General features: G+C 42.3%; 1 protein-coding gene across 1 annotated transcript in view; it reads right to left on the bottom strand.

Moving 5' to 3' along the window:
* LOC144766461 (vitellogenin-1-like) overlaps positions 1 to 21,508 on the bottom strand; it is a 1,095,729-nt gene that overhangs the window by 285,280 nt on the left and 788,941 nt on the right. The window contains exon 23 of the mRNA XM_078650353.1: positions 695 to 829. Within this exon, the coding sequence (XP_078506479.1) occupies positions 695 to 829 (135 nt within the window). The remainder of the gene's footprint in view (positions 1 to 694; positions 830 to 21,508) is intronic.

Raw genomic sequence — 21,508 nt, 5'->3', positions numbered from 1 at the left:
ATTATTTTTTCTTAAATGTTTCTATATTTAGTAAAGTTTATTTTTTATAATACTTTTTAGTAAATGTTTTTATGGGCTCTTTTTACTATTTTGTATATTTGTGAAATGTATTAATATGTATTTTGTTATTGATTGTTTAAATATTTTATGTTGGTCTTTGCTTGTAAATAAACAGACACATGCACAAACAGACACACACATATGCTGTACTACACACCTCTGGTTGTGATTTATTGTTTTATGAAGCAATAGTTTAAAATGTCAAAAATAATTATGGAATTAAAGCTGTACCTCAATTGGAACAGTATACGCCCATGTTCCACATCTAACTTGTATTATTTGGCAAAATGACATGTGGATACACATCACTTCATGTGTTTTTTTGTTTTTACATTTTTTGCATGTACATCAATTTTGTTTGCATTGAGGAAGGGATTCTCATGGTACTGCAAATTATTTGCAGATGGTGCTCATAAATATATCAGAAATACCTACATCAACCTTTTCTTTTCATCTGAATTATACTTTTTAATCATCAGATAAATGCAAATATGTTTATTATATACCTTTAGCCAGAGGAAGAGGACTTGATGTGGGCAGGTGCTCTTGAAAACCCCCCTGAAAATGCCATTACAAACTTAAATCTGTAAATATACTAAAATGATCAAATACACACAATCAGCAAATCACTTACCACTTGGGAAAAAGTTGACTTAAACTGGTCTTCTGTCTCATCTGAACCACATTCACTATTGGATTGACTGCATGATGTACTATTACTTTTGGACAGAGAAGAAGAGCTTGAACTTGTGCCATTTTGGAATTTGTTCTATTGGAAAAGAAGACACAGGAGACTTTATTTGAACCAATCATATTTCATTTTTTTTCAATTTAAACAATGTTATTAAGACATTAAAACTTCATCTTACTATATTGGACATATCTTAGGGGTCTGATTATTAATCTGGGGGTTAAGGGACCACAAGACTTGTGGGGGCAGTGGTCTGACCGGTGGATTATGACTTTCTGCGGCGTTCCAGTGGTGGACCGCCGGCTGTGCCAGAGAACTTCCATTCCCGGGCGGTGGCACAGCAGAGGGGCAATACAATATGCTGAGTTGGACTGGCGCAGTCTGTGCAAGCATATTTCAAGTTTCCCCATTGCCAGCCTTTTAATGGTGGTGAGCCCGCTCTGAAAAGTCTAGCAGTGGGGAATCAAAAGGGGCCCTACAGGATCCCCATATCCCTGCCTTGGGGATGTATCCCCTGTCTGCTTGCACTCCCAGTTCCCAAATGGCATGAACTTTACAGTCCATGCCGTGCTGTAAAATTTTTGCCATTCCCATTGCGTTTTTTTTTTTTGCAGGGCACCGCCTGTGGAACAGCAAAAGGTCTGTCTGCCAACACAAGTTTATCTTGTAATAAGGCTGGTGGGTTTTGCGCAGCTTTGACCATGCTGTGCAAGGGCAAAAGTCGTAATCAGGCCCATACATATTCTTATTTCAAAATTAACAAAGATTTAGAATTTCGAGCTGTTAGACCTGACAGCTTTAGGGTGGTCTTCCAACTTACTTTTAGCCTGCTTGCCTCCAATTTTGCTGCGATTGTATTGTTGTCCATAGGACTCTTAACACCCAACCGGTGCCATCCAGCACTAAAGTGCATGTGCTTCTCTTCTAAACATGGTTTAATTGACTTATCCACAATTGGCATATTTAATTTAGCTATAACTCCCTGTAAGAATGCACGATCTGTGCCCAGGGCATGTAAATTAAATGCTTTAGTGGGTCTGCAGCACGGATTCTGCCACCCACCCAAGTAGCACTCTAAAACATGTCTCCATTCTGCCATTGTATAGCCTGTGTTTGCAGATTATGATACCATGTTGATATGGCATTTAAAAGCCCTTGTCAAGCCAACCCCCCCACTTTTATTACAGGCAAGCCCTAGGTGCCCAAAGGGCAGGATGTTGTGTAATTAAAGATAGGACATATATGTTTAAGTTTTGTATGTCTTGGTAGTGAAAAATACCCATATTCATTTTAACTACTGTTAAGCCTACCCCTCTCATAGGTTAACAATATGAATTCCCTATAAAACGTATGATCAGCAATTCTCATTGAGAAGGAGTAGGTCTGTCATATATCATATCATTGGAATGATAAAGCTAAATTGTTGAATTTATCAATACTATTTTAGAAATGCCACTTATAGAAAGTGGACTTTTCATTGCTCTTACCACTCTGTGTACCTTGCAGCCGGTCTTGAATACACGTCTGGGGTGGGTGACAGCAATGCTTTGTGCATTCCCCCTTGACAGCCACACACTGGTGGGTGTGACAGAGAACGTGCCTGCATTCAGATAACGCTCCCTTTGCAGGAAGAGGGATGGGTCTGAGACTTACACCTTAACAGGCAGTGTTCTGTGTCCCACTTATAGTGCTGATTAGCCCCCTGGCAGAAAGGGCTGGGATGAAAGGGGACCTGGGCATCTCAAGGAGCTGCTTTGAAAGTAGCCCCCCACTTCAAAGGCACATTTGTGTGTAAGTACTGGGGCTCTGACCCTACCAAGATAGCACCATACTGGACCTGTGAAAAAGTCTTCCAGGAGCAAAGACTGCTTTGACACAAAGATTGCCACCTTGCCTGACTGAGGTTCTGAAGGAACTGCTTTCTGCTTTGCTGAGCTGCCCTACTGCCTGCTGATCTCTGCCCTGCTGAGGACAAGGACTGTACCCATCTCACTTGAGCCCAGAGTGACTCTAAGTGAGTACTGGCTTGCCCCCAGTTTTGAAGTCTTAGGGCTATCAAAGACTTCTTGCAACTCTGCAATAACACCTGGACTCTGCAATCTATGAGTTGTATCCCTGCCAAGCAGTGCCAATCCAGTCCTGGGCCGTAGATAGGTGATTGATACTGTCCAGAATCATCAAAATTGATGGAGTGCCAACTTTACGCTGATCAGAACTAACACATTGCCCTACAACACCAATGTAGGGGCCGATCAAAGACATCACCTTGTCGGACTGTGCGTCTCTATGCCGATGGACAGTGCTGCTCATCATCGACTCAGCAGCTGATTTGTAAAGGGGTTCAATGCTGATGCCTGCATTGACTGCACGGATCAGAGCGACACTTCACCTCCACCCTCAGGATAGACAATGACGTAGTTCCTCCTCGACTCCTCGGATCAAGTCTTTGACATTAACACTTACTCCATCCAAGGTACGTTGTTAGCGGGTCCTGCCTGAGTCTTGTAGCCGGCCAGCCCTCCATCACAGTTAGCCTGAACAGTTTTACGCCAGTCCAGCGTGACCTCAAGTAACTTCTTAGCGCTATTTACTTCTAAGCACTCTTTTTGTTTTATTTTTTTTAAATTCATAACTCTAGTTTCCTTATTGGATATTTATCATTTTGGTCTTGTTTTTTCCATAAACATATTCACTATTTTTCTAAACCTGTTTGGAGTATTTTTGTAATGTTTACATTGTGTTACTGTGCGTGTGTGTTTTGCACAAATACTTTACATATTGCCTCTTTAGATAAGCCTTTCTGATCTGTGCCAAGCTACTAGAGGGTGCAGAGACGTAATCTTTTAGTGTGTATCTAGCTTACCCTGACTAGGATTGTGGTCCATATTGATACAGGGTGTATACCTCTGCCAATTAGAGACCCAATTTCTAACATGCTCCTAATGCTTGTAAGCGCTACTTTTCACTTTCAAACTTAAAATTTGATATCTCGACTTTAGTTTGTTGGATTTTTGTTGTTTTGGTCTTCTTTTATTTATAAAATCATAATCTATTTTTCTAAATTATTGTGGAGCCTTTTTTGAGGGTGAGCACAGGTTAATTTATGGTGTGTATCTGTACACAGGTTCCTTTATGGTGTGCATCTGACTAGGATTGTGGTTTGTGTTTGGACAGGGTGCATATCTCTGGCAACCAAAAATCCAATTCCTAACACATGCCTACCAATTGTATCTACCTAATAAAAAGCAAAATGCTGATATTTAGATTAATCGTAATAACATCACATTTGATAAGAAATCTAACATTCACAAATAGACATAGGAGGCTTGAGTTTTGATGAATGAGATACATAATGGTCTATCTTTTGAAACATAATTTTCTACTAGTGCTGAGCATCATAACTATCCACTACCATTAATCTTTGACATGTTTAGCCATTAGCTAAAGTGTAGCACTGAAATATCCGCTGCTACTTAGGAAGAATTACACAAAATAAGGATTTACATGAAATATGGTAAGACAAGGGGGTTTGCCTACAGTTTGTCAAACACAGTTGAAAAAGTCTTCCTCTGTTAAATTATAGCTAGACCAGGAGTAATCTTGATCATGATGTACTGTTTTAACATTGCAATGCTTCTGACCTAGAATGTTGTTCCCCTACCTCTCATGCATGATGACTACTTGTGACTAGAAGGATTCCTGCAATGATCTTGTCCGTTAAACCCATTTAGATCATTTTAACCCAGATATATTTTTACTAAAAGCAACCTCATGAGATATTTAGCTAAATGAATTATGCCAGTCTGATAGGGATGATCTTATCCAAGCTCATTATTAAATTTTCCATTTGGACCAGAAAGGTAAAACGCTGGCCGAATACCTATTATTCATACAGGTACTTCATGTGACACAAAACTGTTATTACCTGAATATTATCCAAATTTCCACTGTCTGGTTTTGGAACTCAAATGTATTGCCATTTCTACTTGCAGAACAAAAATCATAGGTCACCCACCAGGTAACAATGTAACCTTTGTGAATGAGTCACAAACCATAATGTACAACTGCCTAGTAACATTGTGGTGATTTCAACATTCATAGAGTGATAGCCACAACTCTGCTTCTTTCCAAGCCTCTGCTCTTATTAAAAAAACTGCCCTGATTAAACATTACACTAAATAATCTGATGTGAAGTGTACCTTTCATAATGATATAATCTCTGAAGGAATTAGTCTCTGGATAGATGATGTTATTTCAGTTGTTTGTCTGACTGCCTTCTAATTTTGTCTACTGTACCTTTCATGAAACCTCTTTGATTATGTAAACTCAAATCCAACTTGGGTATATGTTAGGCACCAAAAACTTTACTTTCTAGCATCAAGTGTTTATTTGAGACGTTCATTCACATCTTTCAATCAGGAGGTTATATCCTTACTCCTCCATACAGTGGCAACATAACTGATATCGCCCTATTGAAGGAATATTAACAAATTGGCTCTTTGGTGCGCCGAACAGCTCAATGGGTAGTTGTAAACATGCCTTAGCTAATCACACAGGGCATCAGTCACGAAAAATTGGCATAGGGCAGCACCAGAAGTGTTTTTCCTGCGCTGTACTATGCCAAAGCAAAAGAGTAGGAATGCACAATATTTATGAAATACGTTGTGTACCTGTTCTTTCCCCCTGCGTTGCCTAGTGCCAACAAAGGCACCCTTGCACCATGGTGCAAGGTGCCTCCTTTTCAGACAGTATTGAGTTTGAGCAGGAAGGGACACGATCCTGCACAAAAACAATCCCAAGAGTTGTTTTCGTCTTTCCATGTGTGCTGCAGTAAATATTTCTCCTTGTAACGCCTACTTTGGGGAGGCGGAAGGTTTTGGCACTGCCTCAGGTTTACATGATTAAGTAAATCTGGGGCACTGTCAAAATCCATTGGCATTGCGTGTGAAAACTCACCGCTTCGCCCATGGAACACCTCCTTGACGCAGAGTAAGACAATGCAGCGACTTGTGCTGCTTTTTCATACTACAAATCTATGAGGCCATGCCAAGCCATGCAGAGTGACTTTGCTTCGCCTCATAGATAAAATTGAGAGGCTTGCCCCACCAGAGCATAAAAAAAGTGATGTTACTGCGGCACAAGACTCTTGTGAACTGAATAAATATGTTTGTACATATTTTATACTTGGCTCTCCATTTATAATATAGGCTTGTGATGAACACCCTATTTCAATCTCTTTTGTTACCAATTATATACTTTATTGTCATAACTTTAGTCTTGTTTATTATTGTTTTTTTACATTTTTAAAATCTATTTCTACTTTGTTTTAGTGATTTATTGTTATGTAATTTCCTTGTTTGTTTAGAGCTTCTGGACCTCCTATTTAAAGCATTGTGATGATCATTGGGCTTTGTATTCACTCCTTGAAACCACAAAACAAATCAAATGAAATATTGTTCTCCCCAAATATAATAAAACAGCAGTATATTACTTATTACTGTTGAAACTATGTAACCATTTATGTTGTCTAAAATCCAAATGCAAAACAACTTGAATCACATCACCTTATAGTTTGCTCACTTTTAAGTGAGCTGGCTCAGAACACTTACGAACCCTCACCTCAATTTTGTCACAAAAGAATGTACTGGTGTACATAACAATGGAACAATTGTGCATCCACAGTGCTGCAAATTCATTTCCCAGTAATGTACCGCATACTTTAAATAACCTGCTAGAAATCTCTATTCATATATTATCTTATTGTTCTGCCACTTACCAACAATGCCCCTCTCATTTAGAGTATCTATTATCAATGACAAGTTAGTTGACGAAAGCACTGTGATTCTTCCACCTCTTGACAAAGCTACACTTCAAGTGTTTAACATACTTCAAATAAGAGAGTTGTGCAAGATCAACTGAAGCACCCTTACAATTCAAAAGTATAAAAAGTAAGTTCTGAATTTTCATATGCTTTGGCATTTTGTGATGCAAAATAAAAAAAATCAAATGTGTCTTACTGGAGATTCTTCGGGATATTATCCATACTATTCTAGCCTTGTTAGAAAGACAATGGATTAAAATAGGGTCGCCTGTTTCCCTTTTCAAACAATGACACATACCGATTGGTTCATATGGTTTTAAGGTGTATTTACCACTGTTTTCAATTAACTTCATACATCTGAGACTTCAGCGTCTACTCAATCACCTACACTGATCTAAGACTGTAGCAGGGATTCAAATACTAACTCCACAAATGGTTGTAGCGTTGATTCTCAAGGTTTAAAGCATAGTGATCAGAAATCTTTAACCACTCTGGAAGAGTAATCCCCTTTTGGGCCAACATTTTGCACATTATCGGACCAGTTACCTCATATTCTGGACAGTAGAGGCTTTGGAGGCAAGAATACTCTTTCCCGTAAAGGAAACACAAAAACTAGTAAAAATGTGTGCTTGAATATTCGGTTGTCCTTTCCACTGTGCAGGATAGTTTGCAATGTACAACTCCACACGGGAGAATAAGCAGCCTTAAAACAAGTCCTATGATAGGTACAATAGTATGCCTGGAAAGCTGAATCTTTTCAGACATATTATGAGCCTTTTTGTGGATAGCACAGCTTGTCAAAGTACCTGCAGGGTATCATAGAAATCTGCCCGTAATTACAGTGATTGCTGTCAATCAGCCCCATAGACAGTAAAAGTAAGTCGATTTCTATTTAAAAAATACAACTGAGATTAAATATGATAAGCATGATTGACTGGATAAAGAAATTAATAAAATAGGCTTAGAAAATGCTGAGTGATACCACTTCTCAAGAACAGAAACTGTTCACTTAGGTGAACCACGATGATACTCAGGGTCTAAGAGTATTTTTTCCCCAATGTCAGAGAAGTCAGTCCCACTGACACCATCCATGGCCTCCCCACAGGAATGTGTTAATACAGCTACTTGCTGGCATTTGGCTATTTTCCACTGGAGTTGGAAATTGTACGTTTATACATGGACAAGTGTCTCAAATGAGTGTAAATGCACATAGTGCATTGTTCTCCATCCCATGGAGAAACCGCTTCGCCTGTATCCATACCTGTTTTCATAGTGATCCCTTTACATTACCAGCCTGTAACTTATTTTTTTTCCTGCCCATGGTAAGAGTAAATCTCTGACAGTTTCCACGATGGGAATGTGCCAAAAGCGTTTGGAAATAACCACTCACATGTACATTTGTGTGGGTTCCTAAACTTCCAGGGCATTCTTTCGATGTACCACACACTTCCGACCGCTGTGAGAAGATTTAATCACATGAAAACAGTTGATGATTTAATCTGTTTAAGTGGAAACTGCATTTTATAAATTACAGACGTCAACATGGACTTGCTAAATGGGCATTTCCACTTTTAAAACAAATGTATATCTCATGGATTTGAGGGTCTATTTGTGATGCTTAATAAAAGATATGACATAGCACACAGCTATGGCAACTTTTGTAGTGCCACCGTCTGCCATTTTAAAAACTACAGCTCCCCCCTGTTTTGCCTAGCCCTTTCGCTAAAATCAGATGCCTAGCACCAACACTGACACCCTTGTGCCATAGAGCAGAATAATTGTTTTTAGGTGTCCCCTCCTGCACTTGAACAACCAATAATGACAATTTGCTGTTTTGCAGAATGCAGCACACATAGAAAAAGCAGAAAAAAAATGAAAAATAAAGGTATTTCTCCTTGTTGTGCCATTCCAATGCCTCTTATTGCATTTAGCACCGCCTCAGATTTACACCTTGCTTCACAAAGCAATGAGAACACCCACAGCAACACCCATTGCATGCCCCTTTCACGCAGATAACTGTGTGAAAGGGTACCATATTTACAAAGGGGGGTTGAGCAACAAATTGTGGTTTAACGCCCCTTTGTAAATATGGTGGAGGGCACTGCGACAACATAACGTAAAAAAAAGTGATGGTCTGATGTTCTGTTTTATTGCCAAAAATGAAATGTTTGCTACACATCAATAATTTAATGTATACCTTGATTCAGAGACTTTAGCTGAGTTCCTGTGGCATCAGATCCTTCTCTCTCTAACTTCACCTCCAGCTCTGTTGAGGAAACATTTGCTCTCTAGCCATTTTTAAACTGTGGGAGATCTTATTGGCTCACAATGGAGTCAGCTTTTGAATAGATCTATTACTTCTGTCACAGCGCACTTTTTGAGACAACAAGCACATGTGCTCCATTGCTTAAGAAGTCAATTGCAGGCCCTACAGTCATGGCAAATCAGAGGCTTGTATTGCTACATTCGCTTTTGGCTTTGGAAAAAGAGGGTACAAGTCAACTTTCCAGTTTTCAGGTAACTCAATGTTTTCATGATGATTCACAATTCATGTTCAGATGCTTTACAGCACTGAAACTGCTTTTCTGGCCACAACTGAACATATTATACCTATCTTCAATGCTGAATGTCATGCAACATTCATTTTATTGGACCTCTCCCAAGCTTTCAAATATGTATCGCACTCCACCCTGGTGGAAAATCTTTTTTATCTAGTTATCTGTGACTCAGCCCTAAAATGGATCTTCTCCTTTCCGACAGATCATTCTCAGATAGTGTCCATTTCCCCCTACAACTGTGCTGCTGCCCAGCTTACACAGAGTACTTCACAGCTCAACATTTAGCCCAACGCTTTTTAATTTCTATATCACTCCTCTCGCTTATATAGTTCAGACCTTTGTTTTTTTATGGTAATGTTGTTCTTTTCCAAACAGAGAATATTTTTCTTACACAAGAGAGTTAAAAGAAAGGTATTAATGTAGATAAAATACCAAAGGAAATATGTTGTTATGAAGATCACCCCCATTATAATGAAATCATTGTTGAACCATGAATCAAATCAATTATCGTGTGAGCCAGTTTCAGGAAAAATTGAAAACAGTATGCATGCAAATTAATATAAAAGAACAAAACTAAATAATTTTTCAAACAATTCAGCACATTAGTGCAGATAATGATTGTTAGAAATGGGATTTCTGGTTGGCTAAGGCTTGCCCCAAAGCCAGGCAGAAACCGCCACTCTAGTCAGGGCAAGGGAGTTACACGCCAAAGATAACCCCTGCTCACCCCCTTGGTAGCTTGGCATGAGTAGTCAGGCTTATCCCGGAGGCAATGTGTAAAGCATTTGCGCATGCACACAGCAACCACATCCCAGGCACACTACCAAAGGAACTCCACACAATGTTATATAAAAATAGCCTTTGTATTCTCATAACACATTAGAATAGTAAACACATAACCTACACTGTGCCAACTGGCACGGGCAATATTCACAAGGGCTTATTTACACAGGACAGGGCTACGTCGGCCACTGTCAGGATCAGCATCCCCAGCAGCAGCACGCTCCTGGTTGTTTCAAGTCAAGAACAAGAACATTTTCATGAGGTCACAGCCCCTCATTCATACCACAAAATCCTTTGTCTACAAGGTGCAGGCAATGGGAGAACCAGCTACAACTGGTTCAGGGGAACTCCTGAGCACTTTGTTTTGCTCAGCTCCTCTCTCCCTTTCACTAGACAGGCTAGGGACAGCAGACACACCACAGGGGGTGGATCCAGCATTGTGGAGGGAAGGCACAGCCCTATTCAGGTCCCAGGTGCAACTCCTCCCTTCCATCAACATGCAGATCTCCCTATTCACCACCGGGCAGACCCATCCTAGCTCCTGGAGCCAATCACACCAGCCAGCCCCTGTCACTCACAAGCCAGACAGTCAATTCACATTCACTGCACACAGAAATGCCAACTTCTAAAAGTGGCACTCCTACACTAGACACATTAAATTTGTGCACACCGTCGCACAGCATTTAATCTCACTAGTTCACACATACCAAACTCGCCCCTGCACTCCCCACGCATCAGGAACCACCATGGACACAAATATCCCCATGCATTCCTATGGGAGGGCAGGCCACTCTCACCACAAATACACAGAGAGCGCACGCACTTTACACTGGACCACAGTGAAAAAGTGCGCAGAGGCCTAAAATCACCAACACCCGGTTATAGAAACAGGCTAGGAAAATGCAGGGGTTGATCCTAAAGTATGAGTGTAAAATTACTACTTGTCACTTTTCACATGAATGCAGTCAGGGCAGAGACCTCCTTATTGATAAGAATAGGGAGGTTGGACAAGGTGTATTCAACTTGAGGCAAAAATGACTAATCATATTATATCACATTTTAATGTAAATTAATTTGATATCTTTCATTTTAATATAGAGTCAAATAAAAAAGCTACAGCGCTGTTTACATACTTTTCAACTAAATATCTATTATTTTAAATTAATGAAATTATATGTATTGCTTAAGATGTAATGAAAAGAAAATACCCATTTAAAATGAACTGTTCATATTTCTCAGTTGCATATTAAAAGTTACTCAAATATAATGACCAAAAACATGCAAATTACACATTTTAAAAATACATTTAAATACATTTTACATTTAGAACTTATTAAACATTTTTTTCTATGAAATACTATTTATTCTCTCTGTATGTATAATACGATTAACATTAAATTAAATGTATACATATTTTAAAAAGTTCAAATTAATAAATTTCTGTAAAACAATATTATCTATGGGGTTCTATTTTAAGGCCTAATCTACATTATTTTCAACACAACGTTATTCAAGTACCTGAAGTTGGCCATATGTGGTGCTGGGCACTGTCCAAGCTTGAGTTGGAGTACATTTACAGCAGTTTTTTATGTCTCCAGTAATTTAGAATTCGGGTGTGTATACAGGAATATGCTTACTCATTTGTGGATAGAAACATGACCCTTGTGAACCCTACCACAGCTCTTCCTTACACCTTCCTTACTCCTCATTAACCCCCTCCTTCTATTTAGGCATCAGCATTCACAGTTCTCCAGTTACTGCTCCCAGTACCTCCCATATTTACTATAAAATGATATGCATACATGTTTGGAGACTTCGCTGTTGTGAGGAGTACCCTGCATAGAAAAGAGAGGTTGAGATTTCTACATGCAGGTTAGTGAAAAGTATTTTGTAGTGCATGAGTAATACTATTTTTAATCCTACTAAACATACTATAAAATTCAGTCTGTGAACCATGGTAGTATTGAGTAAGAGGAAGTACACATATTTTAATAAGGTCCACACTTTCTTCGTGGGTGAAATGATGCACATTATTATTGATACACATATGAAAGGTAAGCTAAATTTAATTTTGTGCCATCACAGAGTCCGCATCATCTCATTGAAGATTACTGAAGATTAGAGAAAGATAGTTTTCTACATGATTTCTCTGCCCATATCACAACATGGTGATTAAAAGTAGATTTTGAAGAACTAAAAGACTACCAGCATATTGAGGATAATCAGTTGCAGAAGCCTGACATGGATCTCTCAGATGGCATGAAAAATTGGTCAACGAATAACAATTACTGCAGCAGGCACAGTAAGCACGGGAGAAATACTGACTCTGCCATGCAAATTAAAACAGATTTTTGAAGCACAATGACAGATGTTTCTCCCAGACGTTGCTGCTATAAGACTTACCTTCTCCTTGCTATTGGACCCCACCTGCAACCCCCCCACCTAAGTGGTTCAACCCCAAGTTAACGTGCTCTCTATGAGGTTATCTCAGGACTCACTGACTACCTCAATGCTGCTCAGCACACTTGGACTTCCAAACCTATAATGTGAATACTGCTTCATTGTATCCACCCCAAGACAACGTGCACTCAATGAGGTTATCTCAGGACTCACGTACTACCTCAACGCTGCACAGCTCACGTGGACTTTCCGAATATATATGTAGAATATTGTATGAATCTTACTCAAAAACTGCTGTGAAGCACTCGTTATCCTCGGGTCAAGCTAGCACTATATAAAACTCCTTAATAAACAAATAAATACATTTGTAGATTATGATTCTCTATCAACTATGAAAGTGTCAGCAAAAGATATAGAAAACACAGTGGTTTTGTGTAAGGTTGTGGGGACTGCCACTCAGTTAAAGCTTTTGACATTTATGTTTCTGATTGATGCATAAGCTCTAAAAACCTTATGAACTTTATATCAATAATGGATTTAATTCAGGAAAATTCCAATGAATATTTAAATTATACCAGGTTTCAAGATGCTTGATTGCTGAGGGGAAATGAAACAAAAAAGTTTTGTTCAAAGAAATATAAGGAGAAAAAGGAAAAGAAAATAAAGGTCCAATAAGTAAGGCCCACCTGCAAGGCATATTTCCCCAGCAAAAGTAAAAAAATAATCTTTAGAACAATGTTGAAGGAAATGACCATCTTTTGCGTGGTTTCCCTCTAATTTTTACCCTATAATTTTTGCTGCATTTATAACTCTGTGCACTTTACCTCTGCTAAGCATTAATGAAGTACCAATGCTCCTCCTTTAAAAATTCTTAAATTATCTTACCCGTGATTGACGTCTTTAATTTGGGTATAAGTTGCTAGTATATGGTATAGAAAATGTTTCGACCGCCAGGAAGTTGAAGGCCACCCGCGGACTGCAGCATCTATAGTGCCATCCCAGAGAGGGCCTGTAAAACAGTTCTTCATATCTACCAAATGTAGCCCGGCTGAAGCAGCAACAGCCTTAAATCTGTAGTCGAATTCTGTTTAAGTAACCCTTTATCAGGTAGGAAACCCTGCTTTTAAATATTAATAAGTCATCCCTCAGTGAATCTATTTCCTATAAGGTAAGGTGCTTGATATTGAATAATGTTACATGAGCCAAATTCAAGTTTGTGTGCTCCTCCAGTGACTATAGCCCAAAACACATTTTCACTGGCAGGGTTGTAAATGGATCCTAGAAAAAGTCCATACTTTAAACTTCAATCTGTATCTTTTGACAACACCAGCTACAAAAGTCTATTAAAGATTATTTTAATCTTAATTAAAAGCCAATTTCAATGGTAAAGTTGAATTTGTAATAGATATTTAGGAAATGTAGGTTACCTTTTCCCTTCCTAGGCTCCTGGAGACCAATTTACATTAGCTGTCTACCAGCTGTCAATCAACGTGTTTGACTTTAATGAGGTGTGAAAACTGCTCCCATGGCAGGGACAACGGTCTTGGTGTGGGAAGGGCTTTTTCTTCTACTGGCAGGAAGACCAATTGGAGTGGGCCCAGGCACTTATTTATCTTCAAAGGGGCCTGCCCTGTCACAAGTAAATGTCAAGTGACACCTGGAGAGCTCTGGCCTTTGTCCCTCTAGCCAGGGTACTACCAAAGCAATTGGGAGAAGAGCTATGCTCACAACCAGTTTTGAGTAATCACAGGGAAAGGGACTGCTGATTACCCTGCCCACTCATCTGAGTGGCACAGAGGCCCTGGGCAAGGGGAGAAGTGTCTTTCCATCTTGGAATTGAGGGACACTGTGGGAGTGCTCGCAGTAGGGCAAACAGGAACTCCTCTATAAATGGGCTAGGCTACCCCTGGGCTTTTTACCCGACTGGCTAGGGAGGAGTCAGGAATCACCTTCACTCACTAGATGGTGACAAGCATAACTGTAGCCCCTCCTTCAGAACACATTATGAACCTGCAAATGATTAGAAGAGGACTCGACCACTGACTCTGATCTGAGAGGAGGCCTTAGCAATTAAACCTTGTACCCAGGACAGTGGACTCCAAAGGTCAGTTGGCTGACCACTGGTATGGCTACAAGGACACAACAAGCTGTGAGAGTCCTTTTTCCTGAAGTGACCAGTTGACCAGTACTGTGAGAAAGTGGGTTATTAGTTGGAGTGGATAATGGTGCACCATATTTATTAATGTCACTATTCTTGTTATGTCCAGTAAAGTTCCCAGTGACTTAAATTAGAGATCAACCCCTGATAGCTATGACACTGAGCAGACAGAAAATATCTATAGCACTTAGAAATACCCAAAAAAGTTAAAAAGTCAAAAATATAACACAATAAAAATCCCTATCCAACTGTAATTGAAGAGGGCTCCACAAAGTCAGATACCGTTGCTGCGACGTCCTGTTGAAACATATTTATTGCTGTGGAAAGTGGCAGTGGTAACAACCTGCATATTTTGCCTAGTGACAATGCACCTTTGTCAGATGAGCCCAGGTCCTCCAGAGGTCTTTAGGGCCAAAACGTTTCAAAGTTCCACATTTTAAAGGATTTCAGGAGGGGTGCATTTTTATACAGTGAAGGGTCACAGGGCCTCCAGAACAGCAATTGAGGGTGAAAATTCACTCAGCAAAATCCACCAGAAGGGTCCAGGACATGTCCAGTTGGAACTAGTCAACTGGGCTCTTCAGGTAAAGGTTTTCTAGCAGCTTTTTTGTCCCTGCTGCTTAACAGGAGGTCAGACCAGTGAGGACTACTGCTTTGTCCTGTGAACAAGGGGAAATAGGTCCAGCCTTTCAGGTCTTTGGTCAAGTCTCAACTGCAAGTACAGTTCTTAATCTATCTTTGGCCAGTCTACTCTTTATCTGAAGTGGGTGCCCAGGGGTGTCACATTTTTGCATGGCACTAGTTTGTGGGTGGAGGTGTCGCTTTGTGCATCCCTAAACAATAAGGAAAAAGTTCCCATGGGTAGCCCTATCCACCTTGTACAGGTTCCTTTGTGCCCTCACAAACAATCTCGCAATACTACTTATAGATATGTCTAATATACTACATATAGGAGTATAGCTAACTTTGACTTGTTTAAGGGATCAAAGCATATGCACTGTGGCAGCCTGGGTGCACGGTTAAAAAAACAGCAATATCAGTCCAAAAAAAGAAAGTCATAATGCAAAGGAGGAGTGTTCATACAAGTGCCAAGTGGATTTGGATTAGACCTTGCTGGTGGTCTCTGCTGGACTGAGTCTTGTCCCTACACACTGTCCCCGCAGACCTGCGAGCCTCCGAATTGACCCCAAGAAGCTGCTTCATGAACCCTGAAAAGTCGGAACTTAAACACTTTTTAGAGTGTCAATACCTCCAGAGCAATCAGTGGTGCCTCGCATCAAAGATGTCTTATTTTAAGGCTACTTCTATACACATTTACACTTGCCCTGCTGGAGTCAGAAGGTAAAATCTATGCACAGAACCAACCTGGTTTGTGCAGCCAACCTAAGGTTCGCTTGAAATCAGGCCTAGGTCTAAGTGTACCGCTGCCATCATCAGCGCTAAGTGCTATTTGGCTCTATTTTAACTTAATTTTTAGATGTTTAGCTCTCTGGTTCCCCGTGTTGGATTTTTGTAGTTTTTATTACATTTTCAATTAAAATTGACTCTATTTTTCTAATTCAATTTCAGATTTTTTTTGTTTGATGTTTTGACTTTACAACTGATTTGGCAAGTCGTAAATACTTTACACAATTCTCTAAATTATGCGTGTCTGCTCTGTGCCAAAGCTGCCATGGGGCTAGGATCAGATTAATTGGGTTCTGGGTCCGGCCTAGGGCAAGCCTACTAACCAACGCCTATATTATGTTTGATGGAGAAACTGTTGTGTGACACCAGGCCTTGTAGACAGGCTACACTGCATATGACTAAAATCTGTGCATGCTGGGGGTGGAAAGCTTGCAGAGGGGTGGGTCCGACCCTGTATACAACCCTATGTGTGACTGAAGATTGTGTAGAGTGGAGGTTTGATGCTTGCAGAGTGTTGTGTGCAGGGCCTTTGCAGAGGGGAAACAGCATGAACCACGTTGGCTAAGCCAAGTGTGCCGTGTCCATGCAAGCGGAACACCACTTCACCTTAACCACGCATATGCCTTAAACACACATATGCGTGGTTAAGGCAGTCAGCGGTCTAATTGCAGAAACCGGATCAGCAGGGAGAGGAACAGGAAGGATCAGACTTGGGAGGAGATTGCAGCCTGGTAAGTAGGGCTGGGGGGTGTAGTTTTCAGGGGGAGGAGGTAGTTTTAACGCTCATGGCTGGGGGATGGCAATTTTCAGGGCTGGGAGCCATTTTAGGGATCCGGATGGGGGGCTGGAGTCGGGGTATTTTTTTGGGCTGGTGTTGTTTTAGGGCTCAGGGCAGGGGTAGTTTTTGGTGCTATTTTTGGGCCCAGGGCGGGGGGTTTGGGTTGGAGTTGTTTCTTTGAATCCAGGGCCATGTTAGGCCTTAGGGGCCGGGGTTGGGATAGTTTCTTGAGCTGGGGACAGGTTTTAGGGCTCAAGGAAGGGGGTTGGGGTAGTGTTTAGGGTGAGGGGATTGCAGTGCTGGTGGCTGGTTTTTGGGGCTCTGGGTAGGGTGCTGTGTTGTGAACTACCCTATACATATAATTTTACTTAGCATGCCTTTACAATAAAATGTGTTGTAAAGGCATGCATGGAAAGGCCGGCCTGGTAAAAGAATGCATAGTTAAAATTAATTTGTAATAATGACAGCATTGTTGGAGCTTGCATGTTTTATTCATGTGTGCTTCTGTCATACAACCTTTGAGAAGTCCACGTAATGATGCAGATTGAATGCGCAGTCTACTTCACTAAATTAGAACTTGCTATTTCAGTTGTTGTTAGAAATTGGTTTTCTGGCTGGCTAGGTAATGCACCTAAGCCAGGCAGAATCCACCACTCCAGTCAGGATAAGGGAGTTAAACTTCTGAAATAACTCCTGCTCCCCCCCTTGGTAGTTTGGCATGAGCAGTCAGGCTTATCTCAGAGGCCACGTGTAAAGCATTTGCACATAACCAGTAGTAATACAGTGAAAACTCCATAAAAGGACACCATCCAGTTAAAAAAAAATCTATATTTTATCTGTGCAAAACAAGAGCAAAAACAATACAAATCCACCATACAATTCTTAGAAATATCAATAAGCAAAAACAGACTCTTAAAATACACTTCCTTGAAGTCAATAGCTCCACCTGGGGCTATCACAGCTTCTCGAATAACAAATCCAAACAATTCTGGCTGACCGTGGCACCGCAAGCCAGCTACGGTGTCAGAAACATCCGCAACCAGTACCGTTTGAAATGTAGGGCTTTGGTTGCCTCACAATGAGCCATGGAGAGGTGGTATGGGCAGATGTTGGTCCCGGAGGACAGTTCAAGAGTCGTCAGGCCCTCAAAAAAGTCTCTTGCGTTGCAGATCAAACTCTATGCATTTGATGCCAGGAGCGCTGGCATCGGTGGGTGTTGGGGCTGTGGTGCGAAGTTCAGCATTGCAGTCTGTGATGCCTAACAATGGGCGAACAACTACGCTATGCTAGTGGAGTGTGCGTAGTTTGCACATATATGCGCTAAGCAAATCGCACGTAGCACAGTGCAAAAATGCATAACAGGCATTTTTTGCTCACTCACAGTCTACAATGTCAAGTTTGCAACCGCGAGTGAGCAAAATCAACATCCCGGCGAGACTTTTTCCTCGTTCGCAATTAGCAACATCAAGTTGCCGATCACGAGCGAGGAAAATAAACCTCCCGGCGAGATTCTCAATGCGGGGGGGGGGGTCAGGTTTCTTATTGCGAGTGGTTACGTATGCTTGCGACCACTCGTGATGAGAAACTACCAGACTGCGTTGAGAAAGCTGCAGCTCGAGTACAAATCTACTCGAGCGGCAGAAAACGACCGCTTGCACTGTGCATGATGCCGTTCGCAATGAATGCACAGTGCGGACAAGCATCAGGCACTGTGCAGTCATTGTGAACAGCATTTCCCTACCGCACTACGCTGTTCACGTATCTACGCATAGCGTGCGTGCTGTCAAGTACACTTCGAATAGCTAAGCGTAGCGTGACTACACACACTATGCCCAGCGTTAGTGAAGCCCTCAGATTGCAGTGCAGGCAGCGGCTCTGTGACGGTTGTTCAGTGGCGACATTAAGACCAGGGCTGTAGTGCGAAATGGTGCAGTGCTTGTTGCAGTGCTGGTAGGTCATGGTATGGGCAGCAGCTTCATCGTTGCTGAAGAGGTCTCATCAGCTGATGAATTAGAGTCAATAGCACCAGCGTCGGTAGGCCAAGGTTGCGGTGTGAGATGGGGCAGTGTGATGCATCATGTAACTTATCAGCGGTGCCCTCAAACCAGGGTGCAAGCAGCGACATCATCATCATCAGCATGGAGCAGTGCTGTGGGGTATACCAGGGCAGCAGAGTGAATTGAGGCAGTTTCTCTAGCTCTAGCAGGTTCCTTGATCCAAAAGAGTTCTAAAGTCCTGCGGTCTGGGACCCAATATTTATACCACCTTCTGTCTTTGTTATCTTTGTGGCAAGGGCCCAGTCCAAACCAGTTGTGCCCTCACTGGCCCAGCTTCACCACAGAATGTAGAGACAGCATTGTGCAGAGGAGACACTGCCGATTCAGGTGTTAGTGAAAACTCCTCCCACCCCTCTAAATGCAGACCAGGCCTATTCAGCCCAAATATGAGTCACCCAGGAAAGTCAGGACACACCTCAACCCCCCCTTGTAGCTGTCTACAGTGAATGCACACCCCCAGCCCCTGTCACTCCAAAACCAAAGATGTCAATACACAAACCAGCAGAGGCACAGAGAATGGTTAAACAAGAAAATGCCTACCTTCTAAAAGAGGCATTTTCAAACCCACAATTTAAAAACCATCTCCCTATAAAGATGTGATATTAAATTCTTAGTTCAGAAAGCCTAAACTCCATTTCTAAATCTTGTACCAATGGAACATTATACTTCTAAGATGTTACAAAGCAACTCACATTTTAGCTTATGGGACAGATAGCCTTTCAATATTGAAAAACAAAATTTGCATTATTTCACTCTCAGGACATGTCACACACACCAGATCATGTCCTGTCTTTCACATACACTGCACCCTGCCCGTGCATGTACCTTGGGCCTACCTGAGGGATGCATTAAATGTAAGAAAGGGGTAGGTTAGGGCCTTGCAAGTGGATACCCTTGCCAAGTTGTCATGGCAGTTCACAACTGTGCATGCAGGCACTACAGTGGTAGGTCTGAGATACATTTACAGGCTACTCATGTGGGTGGCACAATCAGTGCTGCAAGCCTACTAGTAGCATTTGATTTACAGGCCCTAGCACACTCAGTGCACTTTACTAGGGCCTTACCAATAAACCAAATATGCAAATCATTGATAACCAATCAGAATAACAATTTACACAGAGAGCATATGCACTTTAGCACTGATTAGCAGTGGTAAAGTGCCCAGGGTCCTAAAACCAACAATCACAGGTCAGGAAAAAGTAAGAGAAAGAAGCAAAAGATTTGGGGATAACCCTGCAAAAAGGACAAAGTCCAAAATAACCCTCTTCCAGCCTAAAGCCAGGGTAGACCAATCCATGAATCGATGGGCTTCCCTGCTTGGGCAAATAGAACATGGAACCTGGCCCGTTTAACAGGGGTCCATTCCCATTCTAAGCCTTCATGAATCTAGTTGGATCTCTCTATACATACTCCATGCTTTCAAGACCCACTGAGCTGACCCATGGGAAACCCTTCTCCTCACCTGCGGACCCCGTCTGTGCAGCACCTAAACTTAGTTTGTCCACCAGTTAGACAGTACCAACATTGCCAACACAGTGGTGTGGCCCAGTTCATCCCAGGGGTGTTACTCCTGTCCCCCTACCAGAGGCATCTCTTTCTACCTTGACAGCCAGCCACAGTGGCCACTGACAACTGTCAGTGATGATAGCCAGGCCTCATGCTTCTCAGGGCTCTTTAACCTCTGTGGTGTCAAAGAGTGGGGGGCAGTAGCCCCTGGTGCCTGGGACACTTTGTCCATTTTCCCTCCTTACAGGTCAAGGTTGGCATCCTGCCACTTACCCACCAGCCTAGTGTTTGTACCCTGTGGCTGGACCGGAGACTGCGATGGGCTCTCCCAGACCAAGTCCCCCTCCATGGAGCACAGTACCCTCCCACCTGAAGTAGTACCCCTCGATTCCAGAATTGTCAGGGCACCTGTGGAAGGTCTTCTGCACAATTCTTCCACCAGTTCAGGGGTGCTATCCTGCAACTGGTACACCAGCCTAGAGTCTGACCCTGAGGCTGGACACAGTATTGGGGTAGGCTCTCCCACACTCTCAATCAATCAATCAATCAAGCAAATTTATATAGCGCGCTACTCACCCAGGAGGGTCTCAAGGCGCTGGGGGGAGGGGTCCGTTACTGCTCGAAAAGCCAGGTCTTGGGTTGCTTCCTGAAGGAGAGATGGTGCTGGGTCAGTCGTAGGTGGATGGGGAGGGAGTTCCATGTCTTGGCCGCCAGGTAGGAGAAGGATCTTCCTCCGGCGGTGGCTCTGCGAATGCGTGGTACGGTGGCGAGGGCGAGGCTGGTCGATCGCAGCTGGCGGGTGGGCGTGTAGAAGGTGAGGCGGTTGTTGAGGTACTTGGGGCCCAGGTCGTGGAGAGCCTTGTGTGCGTGGGTGAGGAGTCTGAACGTGATCCTCTTGCTGATGGGGAGCCAGTGCAGGTCTCTCAGGTGGACGGAGATGTGGTTGTGGCGGGGGATGTCCAGGATGAGTCGTGCGGAGGCGTTCTGTATGCACTGGAGTCTTTTCTGTAGTTTGGCAGTGGTTCCCGCGTAGAAGGTGTTCCCGTAGTCCAGTCGGCTGGTGACGAGTGCCTGGGTGACCGTCTTCCTGGTTTCGGTGGAGATTCATCGGAAGATCTTACGGAGCATGCGCACGGTGTTGAAGCAGGATGACGAGACGGCGTTGACTTGTCTGGTCATCGAGAGGGAGGAGTCCAGGATGAAGCCCAGGTTTCGTGCGTGGTCCGTTGGCTTGGGGGTGGTGCCCAGGGCGGGGGGCCACCAGGAGTCGTCCCGGGCGGAGGGGGATG

This window comes from Lissotriton helveticus, chromosome 1_1 (assembly GCF_964261635.1).
Source record: "Lissotriton helveticus chromosome 1_1, aLisHel1.1, whole genome shotgun sequence".
Taxonomy (NCBI): domain Eukaryota; kingdom Metazoa; phylum Chordata; class Amphibia; order Caudata; family Salamandridae; genus Lissotriton; species Lissotriton helveticus.
This window is presented reverse-complemented; position numbering and strand designations above follow the sequence as displayed.